The sequence below is a fragment of the Hypanus sabinus genome, chromosome X1, assembly GCF_030144855.1.
Source record: "Hypanus sabinus isolate sHypSab1 chromosome X1, sHypSab1.hap1, whole genome shotgun sequence".
Classification (NCBI taxonomy): Eukaryota; Metazoa; Chordata; class Chondrichthyes; order Myliobatiformes; family Dasyatidae; genus Hypanus; species Hypanus sabinus.
This window is the reverse complement of record NC_082738.1, coordinates 48033387-48054868: the sequence shown is the minus strand read 5'-3', so window position 1 is coordinate 48054868 and position 21482 is coordinate 48033387. Positions and strand designations below refer to the sequence as shown.

The 21482-nt window shown below is 42.6% G+C and overlaps 1 protein-coding gene across 1 annotated transcript; it reads left to right on the top strand.

Annotated features, from left to right (window-relative positions):
• The first annotated feature begins 10530 nt into the window (after window positions 1–10530).
• On the top strand, window positions 10531–14579 carry LOC132384923 (protein HEXIM1-like). The gene has a single exon (XM_059956564.1). It carries the CDS (start codon window positions 10695–10697, stop codon window positions 11649–11651), a length of 957 nt encoding a protein of 318 aa, XP_059812547.1. The 5' UTR covers window positions 10531–10694; the 3' UTR covers window positions 11652–14579.
• Window positions 14580–21482: the final 6903 nt, after the last annotated feature.

Sequence of the window (21482 nt, the reverse complement as noted above, 5' to 3'; positions counted from 1 at the left end):
CGTATCCTTTCACAAATCGCCGGTAATACCCACAGAACCCCAAAAATGAGCGCAGAGCACCCACTTTCTGGGGTCTCGGCCAGGTGGTCATGGCCTCTATCTTGGTTGGATCAGTAGCCACTCCCTCTCGCGAAATGATATGGCCAATGTAGTTAACCGACGACTTGCAGAACTGGCATTTGTCCAGGGAAAGCTTCAACCCTTCTTCATTAAGCCGGCCCAGCACCTTCAACAGTCTCTCCTCATGTTCCTCCAAAGTCGATCCAAACACTATCAAATCGTCCAGGTACACCAGCACCTCCAGCAGATTCATATCCCCCACAGTTCTCTCCATGAGCCTCTGGAAGGTGGCTGGGGCTCCGGATATGCCTTGGGGCATTCGTTCGAACTGAAAGAACCCCAGCGGGCAGATAAAAGCGGTCTTCTCTTTATCGGCCGCACGCATCGGGATCTGGTAATACCCACTTCTTAAATCCAGCACACTGAACCACTTTGCACCGCTCAGGCAGGCCAACGCATCCTCGACTCTTGGGACAGTATATTGATCAGGGACAGTTCGCCGATTCAACGTCCTGTAGTCAACACACATGCGCACTCGCCCATTCTTCTTCCGTGCCACCACTATTGGGGACGCATAAGGACTTCGAGACTCAGCTATGATTCTGGCCTCCTTCAACTTGCACAAGTGCTGTCGCACGTCCTCAACATCTGCCGGAGCCAGCCGCCGGGATCTCTCTCGGAACGGGGTGTCCTCCGTCACCCGGATGGTGTGGCGAGTGTTTTTGGAGCAGCCAACATCAAACTCGCCCCGAGAAAAAACAGCTTCCATCTTCAGCATCTTCTCCACTAGCCTGCGTTTCCACTCCGGCGACACTGGGGAATCCCCGAAGTTAAAGGCTTCAGCGGTCAGCTCCCTTCGATGCTCCGATCCCTCCCCGTTAGGGGTCCGCACTGGTGTCACTGTCACCAGGAACAGATGTGCCAGCGGCATTCCCCTCTTAAAGGTGATTTCTCTTGCCGTGGTGTTCCTAACACTTATAGCTATACGCCTCGCATGTACCACCCCTGGTCTCTGCACTTCGGGCCTCACCAGAGCCCCCGCCGGAAATCGTGTCTCCCCTTCAAGAACGTCTGGGGCGTCTACTAACAGGGCTTCTCCCGTCGGCACTCCTGGGAATCTGGGGGTCCCCATCACTAGGGCTACCTCCCCGGGTCGGATCACCTTGGGCCTCGCCTGCGTACACCACACCGTCCCTCGTTTACACTCCGGGTCCAGCCCTTGGGAGGCAACCCCTTCTGCAAACACTGCTCGAAACACGGGATGCACCGAGAGGGTCTCCAGAAAGTCTTCCCCCCCTTTCTCCTTACAAGCTCCCAGGAGCCGTCGCACAACTGGGGAGTTAGTCCCCACCAGGAGGGCAGCACCACCGGTTTCCACCGGGTCAGGACACACCAACACCAACGTCTCAATAGCTTCCGACACTCCCACATCGCCCTCCAAGAACTCCAATCTCACCGATAGGTACCCATCGTACGGGTAGTCACCCTCGCTCACACCCCAAATCTGCAGGGCGTCAAATGGTGTTACGGGCAAATGCTTTAGATGTTGATTGTAGAAAGACCGGTACAATAAGGTCACCTGCGATGCCGTATCAAGAACGGCTTTTGCGTAAATTCCCTCTATCCGTAGACCCACACTGGCCCGGGGTCCTACCAGCCCATCCGGAACAGAGGCGTGGGCACCCGGTGGTCTTCCGGCTGATCTCTGGGAACGTGTTCCTCCAGAGGCTCCAGTCCATTCCCTCACTGAGCCTCTCCCTAAGTTTCCCCGACACCTCTCCCTTCTTAGTCGCAGGGGGGCTTGTCCTCCGCAGGACTCCTTGTCTCTCACAATCCCACCTAAAGTGACCCTCCTCTCCACAGCTATAGCACACCCTTGGCCTTCCACAGTCCCGCCTGAAATGCCCCTCTTTCCCACAGTTAAAGCACACACTGCCGGCCGCCCCTCCTCTCCCAGGACGGCTCCTGCTCCCAATCCACTGCACTGATCGCCCCTGAGAGTAGGTACCTCCTCTGTCCCTCCCCTCCAAAGGGGGTTCCCTACACCCCGGGGGTTTGTCATTCCTCCAGTCAGCCACCACTTCCTGTATCGCTGAGGATTGCTCCCGTAGGCCCGTGCCCCTTTTCCGCCCCAATGCTCTCTCTTCCTCTCGCACCTCTCTAATCAGTTGCCCGAAGGATGGAGGGGGACCTTTCCTATAAGCCTGCCGGATAGTCCATGCCACCTTGTCCTCCTCCAGAGAGCCACTGAATAGCTGACTCATCCTCACGCTAGCCACGTCAGTCGCCTTCACTACCCCCTTGGGCCGCAGCCCCGAGAGCATCCCCTCCATCCTAAATATGAACTCGGAGAGCTTTTCCCCTCTCCATTGTTCCAGGCGTTGAAACTCTGCTAAAAGCAGCCAGGGTTCCCCTGACAACCCAAATGCTCCCTCCAAAACTTCTAGGCAGTCCTCCACTGAGGCCCCAGGCTTCTCAGCTTTCAACTCCCGGACGGTTTTGGCTGCTAAACCCCTCAAACTTCCCACCAATCGCTGCCTCTTCTCCTCCTCTGAGCCTGGCCACTCCTCTAACATCAAAGACGTGTGCTCGATCCAGGTCTCATAGTCCACCTCCCCATCCGGAGTAGGCTTGGCTCCGGAGAACACCCCCAGCTTCAGCCGTGGCCTCTCGGCCACCCCCACCAGGGAATTAAGTGCGGCTGCCAGCTCCGAGACTTCCACCCTACCTGGGGAGCGGGGCTTAGTCACGACTCCCTCCTCCCACCTCCCTTTACTAGTGCCGGGCACCTCTCTGGGGTCCACCTCCTCCGATGTCTCCTCAGCCTCATCCTTGTAGAAGTGGAGCCCCCACGGCCCCTCCTCCCCCGGTACACTGACCGTCGCCGGCAGTTCCACCGTCCTGACTTCAGCACTCGTACGAACCAACACCCAGCTAGACTCTACCTCTTTACCACACCGTCTAGCTACCAATTCTACCTGCCCAATACCCTTCACCGAACTTAAACCCCTCACTATCGCGTCTCCCAAAACTCGAAAATCCACTCCGCTCACTACGCATGCGTACTGTACTGGTACACCTTCAAACTGGCACCAACAAACAAACTTGTCTCTGTCCATCTCCGCTCTGCTGCCTGCGTGATTCCACAGCCCCTGACAATCCAATCCCGGACGAGCCCCCACAAATGTAACACTTACCCACAGGCTGGTATATGTCTAGGGGAAAAAAGGAGATCCAGCCACTCTCCAACCCACCTCCCGTACACGCAGGTGCTGTGAGAATCGAGTTAATGCCTCGCGCCCGCCAACAGTATCAAACCCACAACAAATACCGTTACGAAATACACTTTAAAGAGTTTACTAAAATTAAAAAAATAGTAGGCAATACAATATATATATATATATATATATACAAGGAAAAAAACAAAAAGCGCCAACTTATCAAAGTTCAGTCTGTTTAGTGCACTCGTTGGAGCTCAATCAACGAACCAATCGACCCATCCGGCCGTCGCACCTGGGACCACCCTGGTGGTCTTACGAGCAGTCCAGCACACGTCCACCTTCTTCAGTGTCTTCCTCGGCCTCTCCCCAAAAAAACCGCGAAAACCCCTCCCCCAAGTTCCCAGCATCACAAGACACAATGACATTCCCCATTGATTAACAAATGAATACAATTACCATATCAGCCATTCTAAAGTGAAACAATGGCTAGAGAAACACTTATTCGACAAAGAAACATTCCTACTTGTAACAAACCAAAGAGGCCATTTTGAGTAACATACCCAGGACATTGTACAATAGAGATCTAGAAGATTATAAGGCTAGCAGGAAGGAACTTAAGAAAGAAATTAGAGAGCCAGAAGAGGCCATGAGAAGGCCTTGGCAGACAGGATTACGGAAAACCCCAAGGCATTCTACAAGTATGTGAAGAGCAAGAGGATAAGACATGAGAGATTAGGACCAATCAAGTGTGACAGTGGAAAAGTGTGTATGGAAGCGGAGGAGATAGCAGAGGTAGTTAATGAGTACTTTGCTTCAGTGTTCACCACGGAAAAGGATCTTGGTGATTGTAGGGATGTTTTACAGAGGACTGAAAAGCTTGAGCATATAGATATTAAGAAAGAGGATGTGCTGGAGCTTTTAGAAAGCATCAAGATGGATACGTCACCAGGACTGGATGAGATGTACCCCAGGCTACTGTGGGAGGCAAGGGAGGAGAATGCTGAACCTCTAGCAATGGTCTTTGCATCATCAATGGGGACGGGAGAGTTTCCGGAGGATTGGAGGGTTGCAGATGAGTCTTACTTTGGTGGTTGGTAAGTTGATGGAGAAGATCCTGAGAGGCGGGATTTAGGAACGCTTGGAGATGCATAATATGATTAGGAATAAAATGGCTTTGTCAAAGGTAGGTCATGCCTTACGAGCCTGATTGAATTTTTTGAGGATGTGATTAAACACATTGATGAAGGTAGAGCAGTAGATGTAGAGTATATGGATTTCAGGAAGGCATTTGATGAGATACCCCATGCATGGCTTATTGAGAAAATAAAGAGGCATGGGATCCAAGGGTACACTGCTTTGTGGATCCAGAACTGGCTTGCCCACAGAAGGCAAAGAGTAGTTGTAGATGGGTCATATTCTGCATGGAGGTCGGTGACCAGTGGTGTGCCTCAGAGATCTGTTCTGGGACCCCTACTCTTCATGATTACTCTTCTGGATGAAGTGGAGGGATGGGTTAGTAAATTTGCTGATGACTCAAAGGTTGAAAGTGTTGTCGATAGTGTGGAGGGCTGTCAGAGGTTACAGCGGGACATTGATAGAATGCAAAACTGGGCTGAGAAGTGGCAGATTTAGTTCAACCCAGATAAGTGTGAGATGATTCATTTTGGTAGGTCAAATATGATAGATTATAGTATTAATAGTAAGACTCTTGGCAGTGTGGAGGATCAGAGGGATCTTGGGGTCCGAGTCCATAGGACACTCAAAGCTGTTGCGCAGGTTGACTGTGTGGTTAAGAAAGCATATGGTACATTGGCCTTCATCAATTGTGGGATTGATTTTAGGAGTCGAGAGATAATGTTGCAGCTATAGAAGACCCCGGTCAGACCCCAGTACGGTGCTCAGTTCTGGTCGCCTCACTACAGGAAGGATGTGGAAGCCATAGAAAGGGTGCAGAGGAGATTTACAAGGATGTTGCCTGGATTGGGGAGCATGCCTTAAGAGAATAGGTTGCGTGAACTCGGCCTTTTCTCCTTGGAGCGACGGAGGATGAGAGGTGACCTGATAGAGGTGTATAAGATGATGAGAGGCATTGATCGTGAGGATAGTCAGAGGCTTTTCCCCAGGGCTGAAATGGCTAGCACGAGAGGACACAGTCTTAAGGTGCTTGGAAGCCTGTACAGAGGAGATGTCAGGGCTAAGTTTTTTATGCAGAGAGTGGTGAGTGCGTGGAATGGGCTTTCGGTGATGGTGGTGGAGGCGGACATGATAGGGTCTTTTATGAGACTCTTGGACAGGTACATGGAATGCAGAAAAATAGAGGGATATGGGTAACCCTAGGTAATTTCAAAGGTAAGGACATGTTTGGCACAGCTTTGTGGGCCGAAGGGCCTGTTTTGTGTTGTAGGTTTTCAATGTTTTTATGTTTCTATCTTATTCAAGCTTTTTCCCTTTCCTTTCCATTCCTGATGATGAGTCTCAGCTTGAAACAATATTCCTTTTCATTGATACCAGACTGCTGAGTTCCTCCATTTTGTTGTATGTTTTGCTCTGGGTTTCCACTATCTACAGAAATGGTTGTGTTTATGACCTCACAATCTCTTAATGACACCACACTTTCTCTGTAACTCAACACATTATTCTGCATTTTGTTATTGTTTTCCCTTTATAACATCGCAAAGCACTGTGATGAAATGCGAAGTTTTTCACTGTACCTTGGTACATATGACAATAAAAATCTAATTTACCAATTTAGAAATTACAGTATGGCAAATTGCCTTCATGCACCACTAGAGCCTATATGATGGACATAAATGATTTTTTAAGAGATTTGGGGAGGACAATAAAGTATTATCATATCCTGCTTGCACAACTCTTAACATGATGTATATATCTTGAAAGTTTTACTGGCGCTGAAGTTATAAAACATTTGAGACACATGTAGAGTATGTGCTGATTGAAACTACTGTGTAAACTCATTGTGAACTGAAGTCTGGCACATTTCAGTGCTTGGGAGTTTGGAGCATTGTGAGTCTGGGGGAGGGTAAATTAGATCGAGAATGTTGAGCTCTGGTCTAAAAGGAACTTGGGATAGGAAGAGCATAGTGAGTGAGGAGTAGCAAGTGGAAGTAGATGAGATTAAGAAAATAGATCTATAGACTAGGAAAGCCAAGAGTGATTGGTGGAGTTGGAGGATGATAAATACCTCCACATCTCACTTGGTGGAATTGGGGAATGGCAAAAGTCGTCACAGCTCACTAACTTTCAGGCTTAATTTTCTCTCCATTCCAGATTCTAATTTTACAGCACAGATTCCAAACCACATCTTGTAAATTTTTAAAACCACTCAAATGCTCCAAAACCCAAGCCTTTTCAGACTCTGGGATCCGCAACTATGACTTTCAATTTAATTTTTCCCCAATCTATTATTTTCAGTCCTTATAACCGCCAATTCTTTATTCCAGAACTTTCCACCGTTTGGTGAATCCAAAGATTAACTTTGTTCCAGATTTCTCCTCCTCCATATGACCAAATCATACTTAGTGTTTATGTTAGTTTCCACTAAAACATCCGAATTCAGTTAAAAACTAACAATGGTATTTTCCACAGCAAAACTGTCTCAGGAAACTTGAATGTGTTATATGTCTTGTGTTCCTACTCCCATAATGTATACCTATAATCAGAATCGGGTTTATTATCACTGACATGTTGCAATTTTTTTTTTTGCAGCCATAGTATTGTGCAATATATAAGAACACAGCGCAAGTTACAAACATAAATATATAGTGCAAAAGAGGGTGTTCATGGTCTGTACAGAAATCTGATGGCAGAGGGTCATCAGAGGGTTTATAAAACACTTAAGTGTGGGACTTCCAGCTCCTGTACCACCATCTCAATGGTAGTAATAGTACATGTCTTGAGTGGTGAGGGTCTTTAACGAATTATGCCACCTTGAGGTACAGCCTCCTGAAGATGTCAGTGGTTGGGGAGGGTTGTGCCTGTGATGGAGCTAGCTGAGTAGGTTACCATCTGCAGCCCCTTTTGGTCTTGACCATTGAAAGAACTGCCCTATTAATCATAGTAACCTTTTCTACATGATTCCACAACTTTGTGGACATGTAAACAGTGACAAAATCAGATTTTCAAATTAAATCTGGAAACCAGCTTTCCATTCTTCAAGTTAGTGAACATTAACAGGATCTTAAATCTAGTTTCCATAATAAAGCCTAAATTGTGACTATGGTATTTCTCCTTGCAGATAAGTAATCAATACTGGCAACAAATTTACTGGCTTAAAGACAGAAACATTTTAGCTATTAAAAGCAACTGTTAGTTATATGGTAACTAAAATTGGCAATTCAAAAATAAATGTATTAAGTATTTCCAATAAACCATAAAGACTCTGGAACCCATTGTTGATAAAGCACCTTCAGTCTTTTTTGAGTTCTGAGTTTATACCCTTTGATAATGTACTAGTGGATCACCACTGAGAAAGTTGAGAATTGCCTCCTTGAACCAGTGCTATTTGTTATGTAGAAGGTAGGTGATATTTTCCCTTGACAAATATTATCAAATCCCATTTTCATAACTTAACATGATATACATGTCTTTCATACTAGTCATTAGATTGTCAAGCATTTGAGACATCCATTCAGTATTGCTGATTGCAGCTAGAGTAAATACACCGTGAAAGTTCTGGCACAGTGTTGTTGCTTCTATACAGAATGAACCATTAAGAAGGTGAGAGTGAGTCACCTTCTTGAAGTGTTATGTTCTCCTTGAAAGCTCTCCCACTCTGCTGTTAGATAAGGAGTTCCAGGATTTCGGTGCAGCAAAATGAGAAGTGTCACATATCATAAGACAGAATGTATGACTTCCTCTTATCACTACACTCCTGATTCCTTTGTACTTCGTTAAATTGAGTTCTGGAGGTGTTCTGTAAAAAGAAAAATTATGCTAAGAATAAAGATGAGTAGACTTATTGGGCATATGATTATGAGCAGATGCATTGTACAATAAAACAACAAAACCTACAATACAGGTAATTAACCTAAGAATAGAAGCTAAGTGATAGGACCCTGATGAGTTGAAAGGGGGAAAAAGGAGTGCCTGGCATTTTCAGAACTTGCTTTTGTCAATAAAGATGACAAAGTCAATTTGCAGCCTATTAATGAAAGAGAATATTATAAACAACAGATTTATATAACTATGCCACCAAACCATAATGAAAATTTGGTACTTCTGGATGAAGTCCAAAGAATATTGGAACAATATTGTAAATGACTGGAATGTAATTAACATTGTGGGCAAGTAAACAATGTCTCAGGTTTATTACACTCTTGCATCTTAGTAAGTGAGTTGTGGGTAAAGACTCACTTTTGAGATTGGACCCCAAACATTGTAGACTAACATTCAAGAACAGAGTGAGGGATTAGATCAAGTGTTTAACTGAGGGCCCATTGCTCTCATGGGTGGCACTGATTTCAAGAGCTATCTATTTTGGGCCCAATATGATGTTGATGCAATCATACAGAAGGCACACCAGTGGCTCTACTTTATTAGAAGTTTGAGATTTGGTACATCTTCAAAGATTGGCAAATTATTCCTTTTATTTATCTGTTTGAACTTGCAATCTAGATACATTTATTTTAAATAATTTTCTCTCAGAAAACATCTACAGTTGCTCCATTGAGTATTAGCCTTAATATATTAACATTAGAAATGAAATTACACAGTATTGGCAGTTTATTTCAACTGAAATCATCCAATTTGAGAATGGTATGTTTCTATTCTAAATGGTAATTATAGATTGCACTTTGTGGGAATGTTATTTGAATTGCATAGCAGTATCCCAAAAAATGGCAGGAGGCTTTACCAAACATGGAATAGAAGAATCAAAATGGTAATGAAGTGGAACTGAGAACCTACTCTCTAGCTTAATATATGCACAAGTTGTGCTGGTGCTGATTTAAAATATGTATAATCAAATCACCTGATAATGTTATGACCTAATAAAGCTCTCTTTGAAACAAGAGTTTTCATCAATACTCAAATTACCTAGGAAAGTTGATTTTAATCTAATGTCGCATATGACTGAAGCAACGTCTATAAATCAAATCTGGGGTTTTTAAATTAACGTGTCCTATTTCGTAAAGGGTTAATCAATTTGATGCGTCGAGGTCAGGATGTGATAATTAAAATAAGCAAAATGAGCTAAAGTCGAATGTCAGATAAGGGTGCAGTCCTACGGTGCCGGGGATGTGCTTGAGTAGGTTACGGTCTGGGCGCAAGACCGGGGCTAGCCGGGCTCGGCTCGCGACGTCCACTATCGGCTCGGTATCCGATCCGTGACATGGGATCTGCATCGAAAGGCTAGGCCAAAGAAATTGCCTTTACAAAGCTATTGCCCCTCCATTTTGTTAGGCTGAGCTTTTATTTCGCTGATGGCGACGCTTTAAGGCCGATTGATCATTCTGCCTCCCGGTAACGCTCCCGACCAATATCCCTCCGCTGACGGGAGGCAATCCCTTGCAACCTCGGAAATGCCGGGTGACGAGTCTCATTTTACAGCCTGGACTTTGGGCAGGAATAGAAAAGGAAGACTGCCGAAATAACAGCATCCCTCCTATATCGATTGGCTGGTATCTCAGCCCTACCAAATCTTCGGCTCTGGGCGCCTTAACAGCGACTACGTGACGGTTTGGGACAACTTACTCTTCGTGGAGTAATTAAAAATATGAAGAATATTATGTAATGCATATTTAAATTAGACGAGTGTTAAAACTATTCATGAATAAATTAAACTCACAGAAGTAATGATTTTCGTTAAGAAAACTATTATCAAGCGTATTTCTAATTTGATTTTCATCTTTTATTAACTCCTCCCTCTACAAATAGTGGTGAAGTCGCCTATGTGCCGAGCGTAAGGATATTTCTCCCCTATTCAAACCAAAAACATTAGATAGGCGGTCTCTTGGTGTCAATCTAAGATTGACAAAGGAAAGGGGCAGTAAGGCGTCGCTTCTTAGCTGGCAGGTTGCCAACTTTGAGCAAACTCTACCAATCAACATCGAAAATAGGTGGGTTTTCAGTTCCCATTCGTAATTGAGTGACCACAGTTTCTCGCTGGGGGTTGTGGGGGCTATAGTTTGCTTTTCAGCAGCTTGTGTTGGGGGTGGGGAGAAATAGAACTACAAATCCTGTCAGCCGAAGCGCGTCAGGCCATGCGCATTGTACGTCACTGCTCGTATATAAAGGCCACCTCAGGCAACAGCAGCAGCAGTTGAGGAGTGAAAGGGTGGCGAGGTGTATGTGAGAAGACGACTTGGAGGAGAGTGGACTCGTTAGTTGGTACTTCATATTTTCCTTTATTTTATGCATAAAAGACAACAACCTCTCGCTTGGCGCTGAGTGACTATGAGTGGGCCAGTGGTTTCTGCGGGAACTGATAACTTGATGGCCCGGATCGGGGAGGGCGAGCGGAGTCAGAGTTCAGGTGGACAGCCGCTGAAGCTGGCACATCGGTCACCAACCGTTGGCCCTGGCGTCGTGCCGGGGATGCAGGCCGATCCGAGCCGTGACAGCAGAGGGCGAGCGCCGCTCGAGTGCGCGAGTGACGCCGAAACTGAGCTTGTCGTCCCAGCGCAAGGAGGCGGTGGCAGCGGCGGAGGAGGAGGAACTCCAGCCGTGGTAGGAGGAGGAGGAGGGGGAGGAGGCAGCAGCGGAGGAGGTGGTGGCAAGAGGAGACACCGGAGGCGACCGTCCAAGAAGAAGCGTCGCTGGAAGCCCTACTTCAAGCTATCTTGGGAGGAGAAGAAACAGCTGGATGAGAGAGAGAGCGTACGGGCGGCCAAGACCCGGGCCGAGATGTTCGCGAAAGGTTTCACCGTGGCTCCTTACAACACCACCCAGTTCCTCATGGAGGAACACAACCAGGAGGAGCCCGACCTCAACACCGGCGTCTGCCCTAAACGTGTCAACAAGTCGGATGAGACGAGCGAGGAAGAAGAGCTGGAAGAGGAGGATCAGGACAGCGGCAGTGATGGCATGGGAGGCAACGGCAGCGAATTCCTGCAGAGAGACTTCTCCGAAACTTACGAGAAGTATCACGCAGAGAGCCTGCAGAACATGACCAAGCAGGAGCTGATTCGGGAATACCTGGAGCTGGAGAAGTGTCTGTCCAGGCTGGAGGATGAGAACAACCGGCTGCGGTGTCGCTTGGAAGGGAAGAAACTGGCCCGGGGTAACGAGGTGATGGAAAACAAGATCAGAGAACTGGAAGGAGAGATTGAGAGACTGAGAGCCGAAAACCTCGAGCTCCAGGAAGAAAACGAACAGTATAAACGGAAAAATAGACTGTCGGAAAATGATTAAAACGTGAACTCGGGTTACAAATCTAAAAACGACCATATTTTTAGTCTGTACAAATTCTAGATTTGTTTTGGATTCTGTTTATTTGACACGATCTAATTGGCTTATTTTGAAATTTGGGTTAGGATAACTTTTTTCCCCCTTTTTACATTTTTAGCATCTGCCTTTGCAGAAAGTTGGAAATAACTTTAACTTGTGTTTTATACAAGTCTTTCCCCAGCCACATTTTGCTACGTGTGTAATCTGAACCAAACTATAGGCAGGTAGAGGAGATGAATTCTCTACACTTTTTAATAACATGGGTTTTATTTTGGGGATGTGATTTTTTTTAAACCAGTATGTTAAGTTACTTTCTGTCAGTTGATTGTAGACCTGATTTTCTGAAATGTTGCCAAATGTATAATGCCTATGGTACACAATCCTCTGTTTAGAGGAAGATCTGTCCAAACCATTAAATTATGGATATTTAAAAAAAATGCATGGATTTTCAATGGCTGTTCTAAACCAGTGGGTAGTTATCCCTCTATTTGTTGATTTTATCACCTTTTAATATTTGACTCGACTATTCAATTGTTCAGGAGCATTGGCTATTCCTGTTAATGTTTTTCTTTTGTGAAAGCCCTTAAATGTGTAACTTTGTGTATTGATCCACTTTTTTTCTCAAATTGTTCCATTTATTGTGGGAATTATATGGGGCAAACCAAACTAGCAAGTAACCAATGTTAACACGAAATCCGCAGATGCTGGAAATTCAAGCAACACACAAAATGCTGGTGGAATGCAGCAGGCCAGGCAGCATCTATAGGGAGAAGCACAGTCGACGTTTGGGGCCGAGACTCTTTGTCTTTTCTTTCCGTTAGTCTTGGCCCCAAACGTTGACTGTGCTTCTTCCCATAGATGTTGCCTGGCCTGCTGTGTTTCACCAGCATTTTGTGTGTGTTGCTTGAAGTAAGTATGTTTCAAATTTCTGTTATAAAATGTGGCAACAACATCTTGGCTGTACTTCCCAAGGAAAAACGTGGGTATTAAGATTGAGGTGAAATTTGTAAAGAAAAACACAACACAATGTACCTTTTACATGGCACTAAATGAATTTAAAAAATAAAATTAGTGTCTTTAAATTCTTGTGTTTAATAACGAACAAATAATTTGGGAGCTTAGTAGTTCTTTCCATTAGTGGTTGAGCATTCTGCAAAATTATTTTTTTTAATATCTATGGATCTGGAGCTTAAAGTTTGGGGATTTATCATTTTAAAGGCCTTTTCAGTTGCTATTGGTCTCTGATGGAATAAGTGTGACTAGAGATGTAATAAAGGTGTGTCCTTAGCTGATTGGTTGTAACTTTAAAGAGGAGAGTAGTTTGAGTAAACTGAGGCAATAATGAGGACACCTTTCTCCTTTTATTGTCCCCCAATCAATGGGCAGGTTACTTTGTGGTTAACTGTTAGTCGCTACTCTTGATGAATGGAAAGGATCCCATTTATTACACTACAACGGGATTGCTGGAATTCAACTTCTGCTTGCAATATTTCTATTGGAGACATTTTTGATACGACAATGTTACAACTTGGTTAGAAACTGGTGAGTTTTGGAACTGTTGAAATTAACCATTTAAAGGAGTATAGATTGAAAGGTATTGTAATATGAGAATCAAAATTATTACTATTGCAATAAACTGTGCAGGTGAATTTTGTCTTGCCAAATAGAACAAAGCCATTTTGTACTCAAAATTTAGCTACTAATTATGTTTGACAATTCCAGTGTTCAAGAATTGTCTCACATTTGTTCCTTTTTTTTTGATAGGATGAATTTCCCCTAGAATGTCATCAGTATAGTTGTTGTCAAAACTGTTAATCAGACATATTGTAGCTTGAGAAGTAAAGGTTACTGTGTTTTGGCTCAATTTCAAGTTAGTACCTTACTCAGAGAAGCCAGTATTTTGAAAGTTTTGGACACTTTGTAAACGTGTATGTAATATGGTTGTTGTCTGACTTATGAGCTCAACAATGAATAGGTAGTCTGGAAATATTCAAATAGCTTTTTTATTAGGTGAGTACTGACATTCAGACAGATTTCAATGCTCCCCATGGTTGCTAAGTGATTCTCTTGTGTTGGGGTTCCCCACCTGGGGTCCACAGACCTCTTGCTTAATGATACTGGTTCATGACATTAAAAAAAAGATTGGGAACCCCTGTTCTACTTGAATAGTAACTGATGGAAACAAAAAAAAAGTAGTTAATAAAAATCAGAAATGTTCAGTTTTCCAAAGCTGACTATAAATGGTTAGTAAGTTAATGTTATTTTAATGTGCATCTTGCCCTTATAATGGCCATGTTTTTCTGTTCACTTTTCTTGGTTCAAGGCTATATTTGACTTTTTTTTTGCACTTACTTTTTTTTAAATTGTACTTGATTTGATATACGAGGAAGTGTTGGAAATTTCCTCTAAGTTGTAGCATTAGGTTTTGCAAGGTACCTGTTAAGATTACTTGTAAATGGCTCTACTTCCAAGAAGACCCAACAGATGAATTAAAATGGACACGTGTTCCTGAGTATGGCATACATTGAATGACAACCTACTCACAACTATCTTTGTTCCTTTTTTAATTCTTGATAGTTCCACAAACTTACGATACGAAATGCAGCCTTGCATCATACTAACTGCTACACTAATCTCAGCCTGAAATGTCAACTGGTTATTTGTTTCCATAGATGCTGCCTGACCTGAGTTCGTCCAGCATTTTATGTGTTGCTCTGGATTTCCAGCAGCCTCAGATGTATAAATGATAGAATCATTCATTGAGCTTAGCCTGACTATAATTTCTTCTGATTGTAGAAACTTACTCTCAAAGGTAGCACCACTCTTTCACACTTTGACTGCTAGATGATGTGTGGTTACCACCACTGTTTTGTTTACTAAAACTTGAATCAGCAGATTAAAAGGAATATGTCACCCCCAATAACAAACTTCTTGCTCGTAGTTTGTTCACCTGCAGACCTAACAAATCAGTTACATGGACTTGATGTAGCCTCTATTAGAAAGCTACGCACTTCTAAATGAGCGTCATGTCTTGAATTCAATGCTGAGTAGATGTCAGGTGTTTTCATAACAGCAAAGAAGGAAAAGCCAACATGAGGAAATTTGCCAAATGCTGGAAATTCAAGCAACACACGAAATGCTGGTGGAACGCAGCAGGCCAGGCAGCATCTATAGGGAGAAGCAATGTCGACGTTTCGGGTGTGAAAGGAAAGATAGTAAGAGATTTGAAAGTAGAAGGGGAAATGCAAAATGATAGGAGAAGACCGGAGGGGGTGGGGTGAAGCTGAGAGCCGAAAAGGTGATGGCAAAAGGGATACAGAGCTAGAGAAGGGAAAGGATCATGGGGCAGGAGGCTTAGGGAGAAAGGAGGAGGGGAGCACCAGAGGGAGATGCAGAACAGGCAGAGTGATGGGCAGAAAGAGAGAAGGAAAAAGTGGGGGGGGGACTAAATATATCAGGGATGGGGTAAGAGGGGGGAGGGGTATTAATGAAGTTGGAGAATTCAATGTTCATGCCATCAGGTTGGAGGCTACCCAGCTGGTATAAAGCCATTTGAGAGTCAGTGATCTAAAAGGCAAAATACTGCAGTTCGTTGCTTGCTAAGTATTAAGTCAAGGAAAGGTGCATAGGCAAAGCACACCTTAGCAAGATAACTATGCACATATTATATGCTTAACATATTGGTTTATCAAGTGCTATTCAATTTGCCATGTTATAAACCACCCCAACAGCCTCCCATACATCAGAACACACAGTCACTGTTGTGGACATAAAATCAGTCTTCTGGAGAGTGAAGCTATGGAAAGAATCTGAGCTGGATAGTGCTCCTGATAGTTTCCTTAGATCCTATGCAGATCAGCTGGCAGGGGCAATTGCAGATATTTTTAAACCCCTCTCTGCTTTAATTTGAGGTTCTAATGTTTTAAGAAGACCACCATCATCTAGGTACTTAAGAAGACAAAGTATTGTGCTTTAATGTCTACCTCCCAGTGAATGAGACATCCACAATGAAGCACATCTGGCCCACAGTAACTCCAATCTCCTCAACAATCTTAACCTACTGCAATTCACCTACCGCTGAAACAGATCTATGGCAGATGCCATCTCACTGGCCCTACGCTCATCTTTGGAGCATCTGAACAAAGATACCTACCTGCATTAGAGTATTTGATGGTTCTGCACCTGTACTCACTAGAGTTTAAAAGAATCTGTGGTGGGGGGAGGTGGAAATTTCATTAAAGCTTACTAAATATTGGAAGGCCTAGATAGAGTGGACATGGAGCGGATCTTTTCAATAGTGGGAGAGTTTAGGACCAAAGAGCACAGCTTCAGAATACAAGGATGTCCATTTAGAACAGAGGTGAAGATGAGTAATGGTGTGAACAGTTATGGGAAGAATGGGGTTGAGAGGGAAAATAAATTAGCTATGAGCAGACATGATGGGCCAAATCTATTTATTGAGATACAACGCAGAATAAGCCCTTCTGGCCCTTCGATCTGCACAGCCCAGTGATAATTGCCCAACTTAATCCAAGCCTAATCTCAAGACAATTTATAATGACCAATTAACCTACCAACTGGTATGTCTTCGTACTGGGGGAGGAAACCCACGTGGTCATGGGGAAAACAAATGGCCTAATCCTGTTCCTATGTCTTATGGACTACACCTCTGTCTTCAGTACTACAATTCTGAGCAAATGCTTCTCCAAACTCCTAGATGTGGGACTCGGCACCTCCCTTTGTCATTTGATCCTTGACTTCCTGACCAACAGATCACAATCATTAGGGATAGATAGCAACACCTCAGCCATGATTATCTTCAACACTGGTGCTCCACAAGGTTGCTTCCTCCCTCCTACTCCTTGTACAATCATGACTGCATTGCCATATTCTGCTCTAACTCAATCCATGTCTGCAGATGATACCACTGCAGACCCTGTGTCAAATAATGATAAGTTGGAGTACAGGAAGGAGATAGAAAGCCTGGAGACATGATGGTGTGACAAAAATCAATGTCAGCAAAACAAAAGAGCTGGTCATTGACTTCAGGGAGGTGAGCAGTGTTCATATGTGATCCTTTATCTTAATGTTTTATAACTTTTTAAAAAATCTTTCGAATAGAATCATTGTAGCACAGGAAGTGGTGAGTTGGCTGTTTATAAGAGCATCTCATTCACTGATACATCTCTGCAGTTTAGCAAATGATTTTTCCACAACTATAATCTAATTCCGTTTTTGAAAGCCACGATTAAGTCAGCATCCACCATCCTTTCAGGCAATGAACTTTATATCAAAAGTACTTAGTGAAAAATATTTCCTAAATGATACTTTCGCTTTATTTGTAACATCTGCTTGGTCTGATTCTTGATCATTTTCACAGTGGAAATAATTTCTCTTAATAGCTTTATCTGTTTGTTGGTGGCAGAAACTACAGATCTTTTGAGTGCTCAGTCTGGTGTGGTGAATGGAAAACCACAATTCAGGAGAAAGGATGCTATCTCACAAATACTGGTATTGCGTGTTGTTGTCAGATAGATACAACAGAGCTGAAGAAACTGTAATAATGGAATGGTGTTTTTACAGACAGCAAGGTGAGAGCAGGTATAGTCAAGATAGCTATGGAAGTCGGAACTTGTAATGGATATTTGTCATTAACTTGTCCCTGACATAGTGATAGGGAAGTCAAGAATGGAAAAGGAAGAGTCAGAGGTTATGTGAAAGTGCAATGTTTGCAGAATAGGTGATGAAAAGTTCGAGTTCTGTGCAAGGCATAGCGTTGTACCAACACAATCATCAGTGTACAGGAAAAAGTGGCAAAGGAGTTGCAGGAGGACTTGTTCAATATGAGAATAAAAACTGCGGGGGGGGGGGGATGATTGGACTATAGTTCAAGATTGAAGCAAAGGACCCTCTGGTCATCCTGGTAGAGGATAGAGATGTAGGCACTGTGAAGTCCATTGTGAAAATAAGATGGTTTGCTCTGGGAAACCACAAACCATCAGAGCAATAGAGAGCATCAGCTGTGTCATGAATGTAGGTGGGAATTGTCTCACCCAGGGAAGAAAAGGTAGTGAAGGTAGAAAGAAATAACTTGTGTGGGATGAGAACATATTGAAATGAATCTATTAGGTCAATGTTTCTCATAGATATTGGGAAGAAGGTGAAGAGGGCCTGTACATTTTATGACTGGAAGCTGTGGGCGCGAAGTCAGTCTTTCAGAGGAAATATTCAATTGTGGTTTATTTCATGCCTATTTGCATTAAATTTGGCGGAGCAGACATGATGGACTGAATGACCTAATATTGCTCCTATATCTTATGATCTAAGTTCCATCTGTTACATGAATGTCCACTTTTGCACCCTTAGCCCTAATTTCCTAATGTCTATCACATGTTCACAGATGGTATAGTCTGCAGGTTTTTAAATCATGCCCTGTGCACCCAAGTGTAAAGCTTGATTCAGCATGAAAAGCAGTAATGTCAGACCTGGCTCCTGAGGAACAGCCCGCATCACACAAGACATGCCCTGTTCTCATTGCTACCATCAATGTCTTAGGAACGGTTTCTTCCCCTTCACTATCAGATTTCTGAATGGACAAACCAACAATGAACCTATGTACTTTGTACACCACCTCTCTTTCTTTGGCTCTCTTTTTGGATTACTTATTTCATGACATACGCCAGTGATATTAATCTGATTCATTTCTGATTATATATCTGGAAAATTGGATACAGCTCAGGTCTCCTTAAGAAAGAATATACAAATGTTTTATTTATAATAAAGAGGGTGCAGCAGGGGTTTAGCAGATTATTAATGGGGAGGCTGGTTTGTCATGACGAGAGAGATTAAGTAGATTGTGCCTGTACTCAACGCATACAAAATGCTGGAGGAACTCAGCAGGCCAGGCAGCATCTGTGGAAAAGAGTAAACAGTCGAAGTTTTGGGTTGAGACCCTTCATCAGGACTGCAAAGTGTTGCAAGGATTTCCAGCATCTGCAGGTTTTCTTGTGTTTGTGCCTGCATTCTACCTGATTTAGAAGAATGAGAAGTGATTTAATTGAAATATGTAAATTAGTTACAGGACTCAACAGATTTTCCCCTGACTCTGGTGTCTAGGAACAGGGTTCAAAATAAAGGGTCAGCCATTTACAACTAAGAGACGAAGATAATACTTTATCAAGTAATGAATTTTTGGAAGTCTGTACTCAAGGGCCACAGAGGTTCATTTGCTGAGTATATTTGGGGCAGATTAAGTATTAGGGAGATCACGAGACATGGGATTAGTGCAGGAACATTGTTCTGAGGCAAGACATCAGCTATGGTATTAAATTTTGGGACAGGTTTCAGTGGCCTATAGTCTTATCCTGCTTCTGTTCTTTATGCTTCTTTTTATAGATTTTTTAAGCAATTCTTTGAATCTTGCCACAGCTAAAACTGTAAACCTGAGGTGGTAAAGTGAATATCAGCTACTTCTAAGTGAGAGAGTATTATAGCTGGCTACAATGGGAAATATTTTGGCACAAGGACAGTTATAATTATACATAGTCTCCAATATCACAATATTTTTAAAGGATTGTACTGTTGGAAATGGATAGGAAAGCTCAGAAGATCACTGACAATATAAGCATTGATAAAACAGATTCATCTGGAAGGTCACATTAGATGCTACAGTGGGGATAAAAGAAAGATAGTTTATTAGACATCGGGGTTCAGATGACAAAGTTGTATTGTTGAAATACATAATGAATAGGTAGTTTGTGCTGGGAGTGGTGTGAGGGAAGTTGGCTGCCTTTAAAATAGCAGGGATATGATATCAAGGCAAATTGGATTTGCACATTTTATTGCGCCAAAAGTAGTAATCAAAGCTGCAAGGATTTTATACATTGATATCAGTCTGAGTTCAGTATCTTCGTGAATTTGGCTCTAGATAGTGGCATATTCTTTTTGAGTTAAAAAATTAAGCTTCAGTGTTGTTATAATACAAGGCTTCCAGAGAGTAAACATTCTCGTATGTATTGAAAAGGTCTACCTCACTCTAGTCATTTGGAAGATAGAAACAGCAAAAACAAAACTAAAAGTCATTTAGAAAATGATCTGAATTTAAGGTTATGTCAAGCCTTGGCATAATTTGCAACCTTTCTCATAATGAAGTAGTTTTCCAATTACACTTATTTTCCAAAATCCAAAATTTTGAGGATTAAATCTCAAAGTTTTCTTTGTATTGCAAGTAAACATTATTTTGATCACTGTCTTTTTTTTAAATTGGTGCTTTGAAGAACAGGAAAAAAAGACATTAATGAAAGAAAAAGATATGTGAGTTTAAACATTTTCCTCTGGAAAATAAAATAAGTTTGTTATAAAAATAAAGCAATTAAAAATAAGCCTGCTCTATAACAACTCTGCATACAATATATTTCATATCTTCTGTATATAAAACTATCATAAGTGTTCATTTCATTCTGAACATCTTGTACTACCTCTGGCAACTTGAATGAAGTACCATTATGTTAATAGGGTCTTTTCCATTTTGCATCATGAACCATCAGTTACAGCATCTCAGTGGAAATGATCCTGCATGCTGTTAAAGAAGCCTGAAGGCAAAAATAATTCAGTTCAGTGATAAAATTCATTACAGCAAGGATTGTCAGTGTATTGGAGGTTCACTGTAACACTCCTTAGAATTTGAAAATTCATTCCACTTTCTACTGTGCAATATCTCATTTTAAGCCTATTGTAGCATTATTCACACATTGATTATATTAAAAATATTCTAATCACTGTCCATAACATTCTGTAATGGTGTTCTTTAGGTGAAGTTGTAAAAAAAAATCATTTTTCATTATCTCAGTTTATACAGGATCATAAGTCTTTCAGATCTACAACTAAGTTCTTCACATTTGCAGTGAAGAACATTTCAAGTTCAATTTTTAATGTATATTTTAAAAATTCTGAACTAAGTTTAATAACATGACAAAAAATGCAATACAGAACTGTGCAAAGGTCTCAGGCACACATAGGTATAGCTAGGGTGCCTAAGACTTTTGCACAGTGCTTTATTTGTCAATGTAGAGCAGAAAGCAAGTTTGTAAATATAATGGGGGCAAAACATATTGGGAATGGTGAGAATGGAGTGCCGTGGGGGGTTGTTGGACAGGTGGCAGAGAAGGAATGCCAGGGGCAGGGAAAGGTGTGGGTGCAGACACACCCAGTCCTGAGACACCAGGAAAGGTCATTTGATTCCAAACAATAGGTTTATTGATTACTCCAGAATGTCTCTCTGGTGTTTCCCACTCCCTTCCCATGTTCAGTCCACAATAGAGACCCATATCAGAATCAGATTTATCATCACTCACATCTGTCATGAAATTTGTTTTTTTTTTGCAGCAGTACAGTGCAATACATAAAATACTGTAGTATTGTGCAAATGTCTGAGGCACCCTGGCTATATATATATGTGCCTAAGGCATCTGCACAGTTCTATGTGTTTCATCACTAAGAGGTTAGGTCTAAAATTTGCCTTTCATGGATTTGTCAGCATTGTTCATGTCTGTATACAAAGAGCTCAGATCCTGCGTAAGCCACATTAACATTCAAATTAAGATTTACAAGGGGTGACAGAAAAGTGAATTTTGGAATGCATTTTTGAACAAAAATATTTCATTATTTAGTCAGGCCCATCTACTTGTGGCATCCCTTTCCTACGTTAAGTCATGGATTTATAACGTTTGCTAAAATTCAGTCCAGCAAAAGAAACCATAATTATTTCTCTATGTGGCAAAGATATTTTACTCTTGC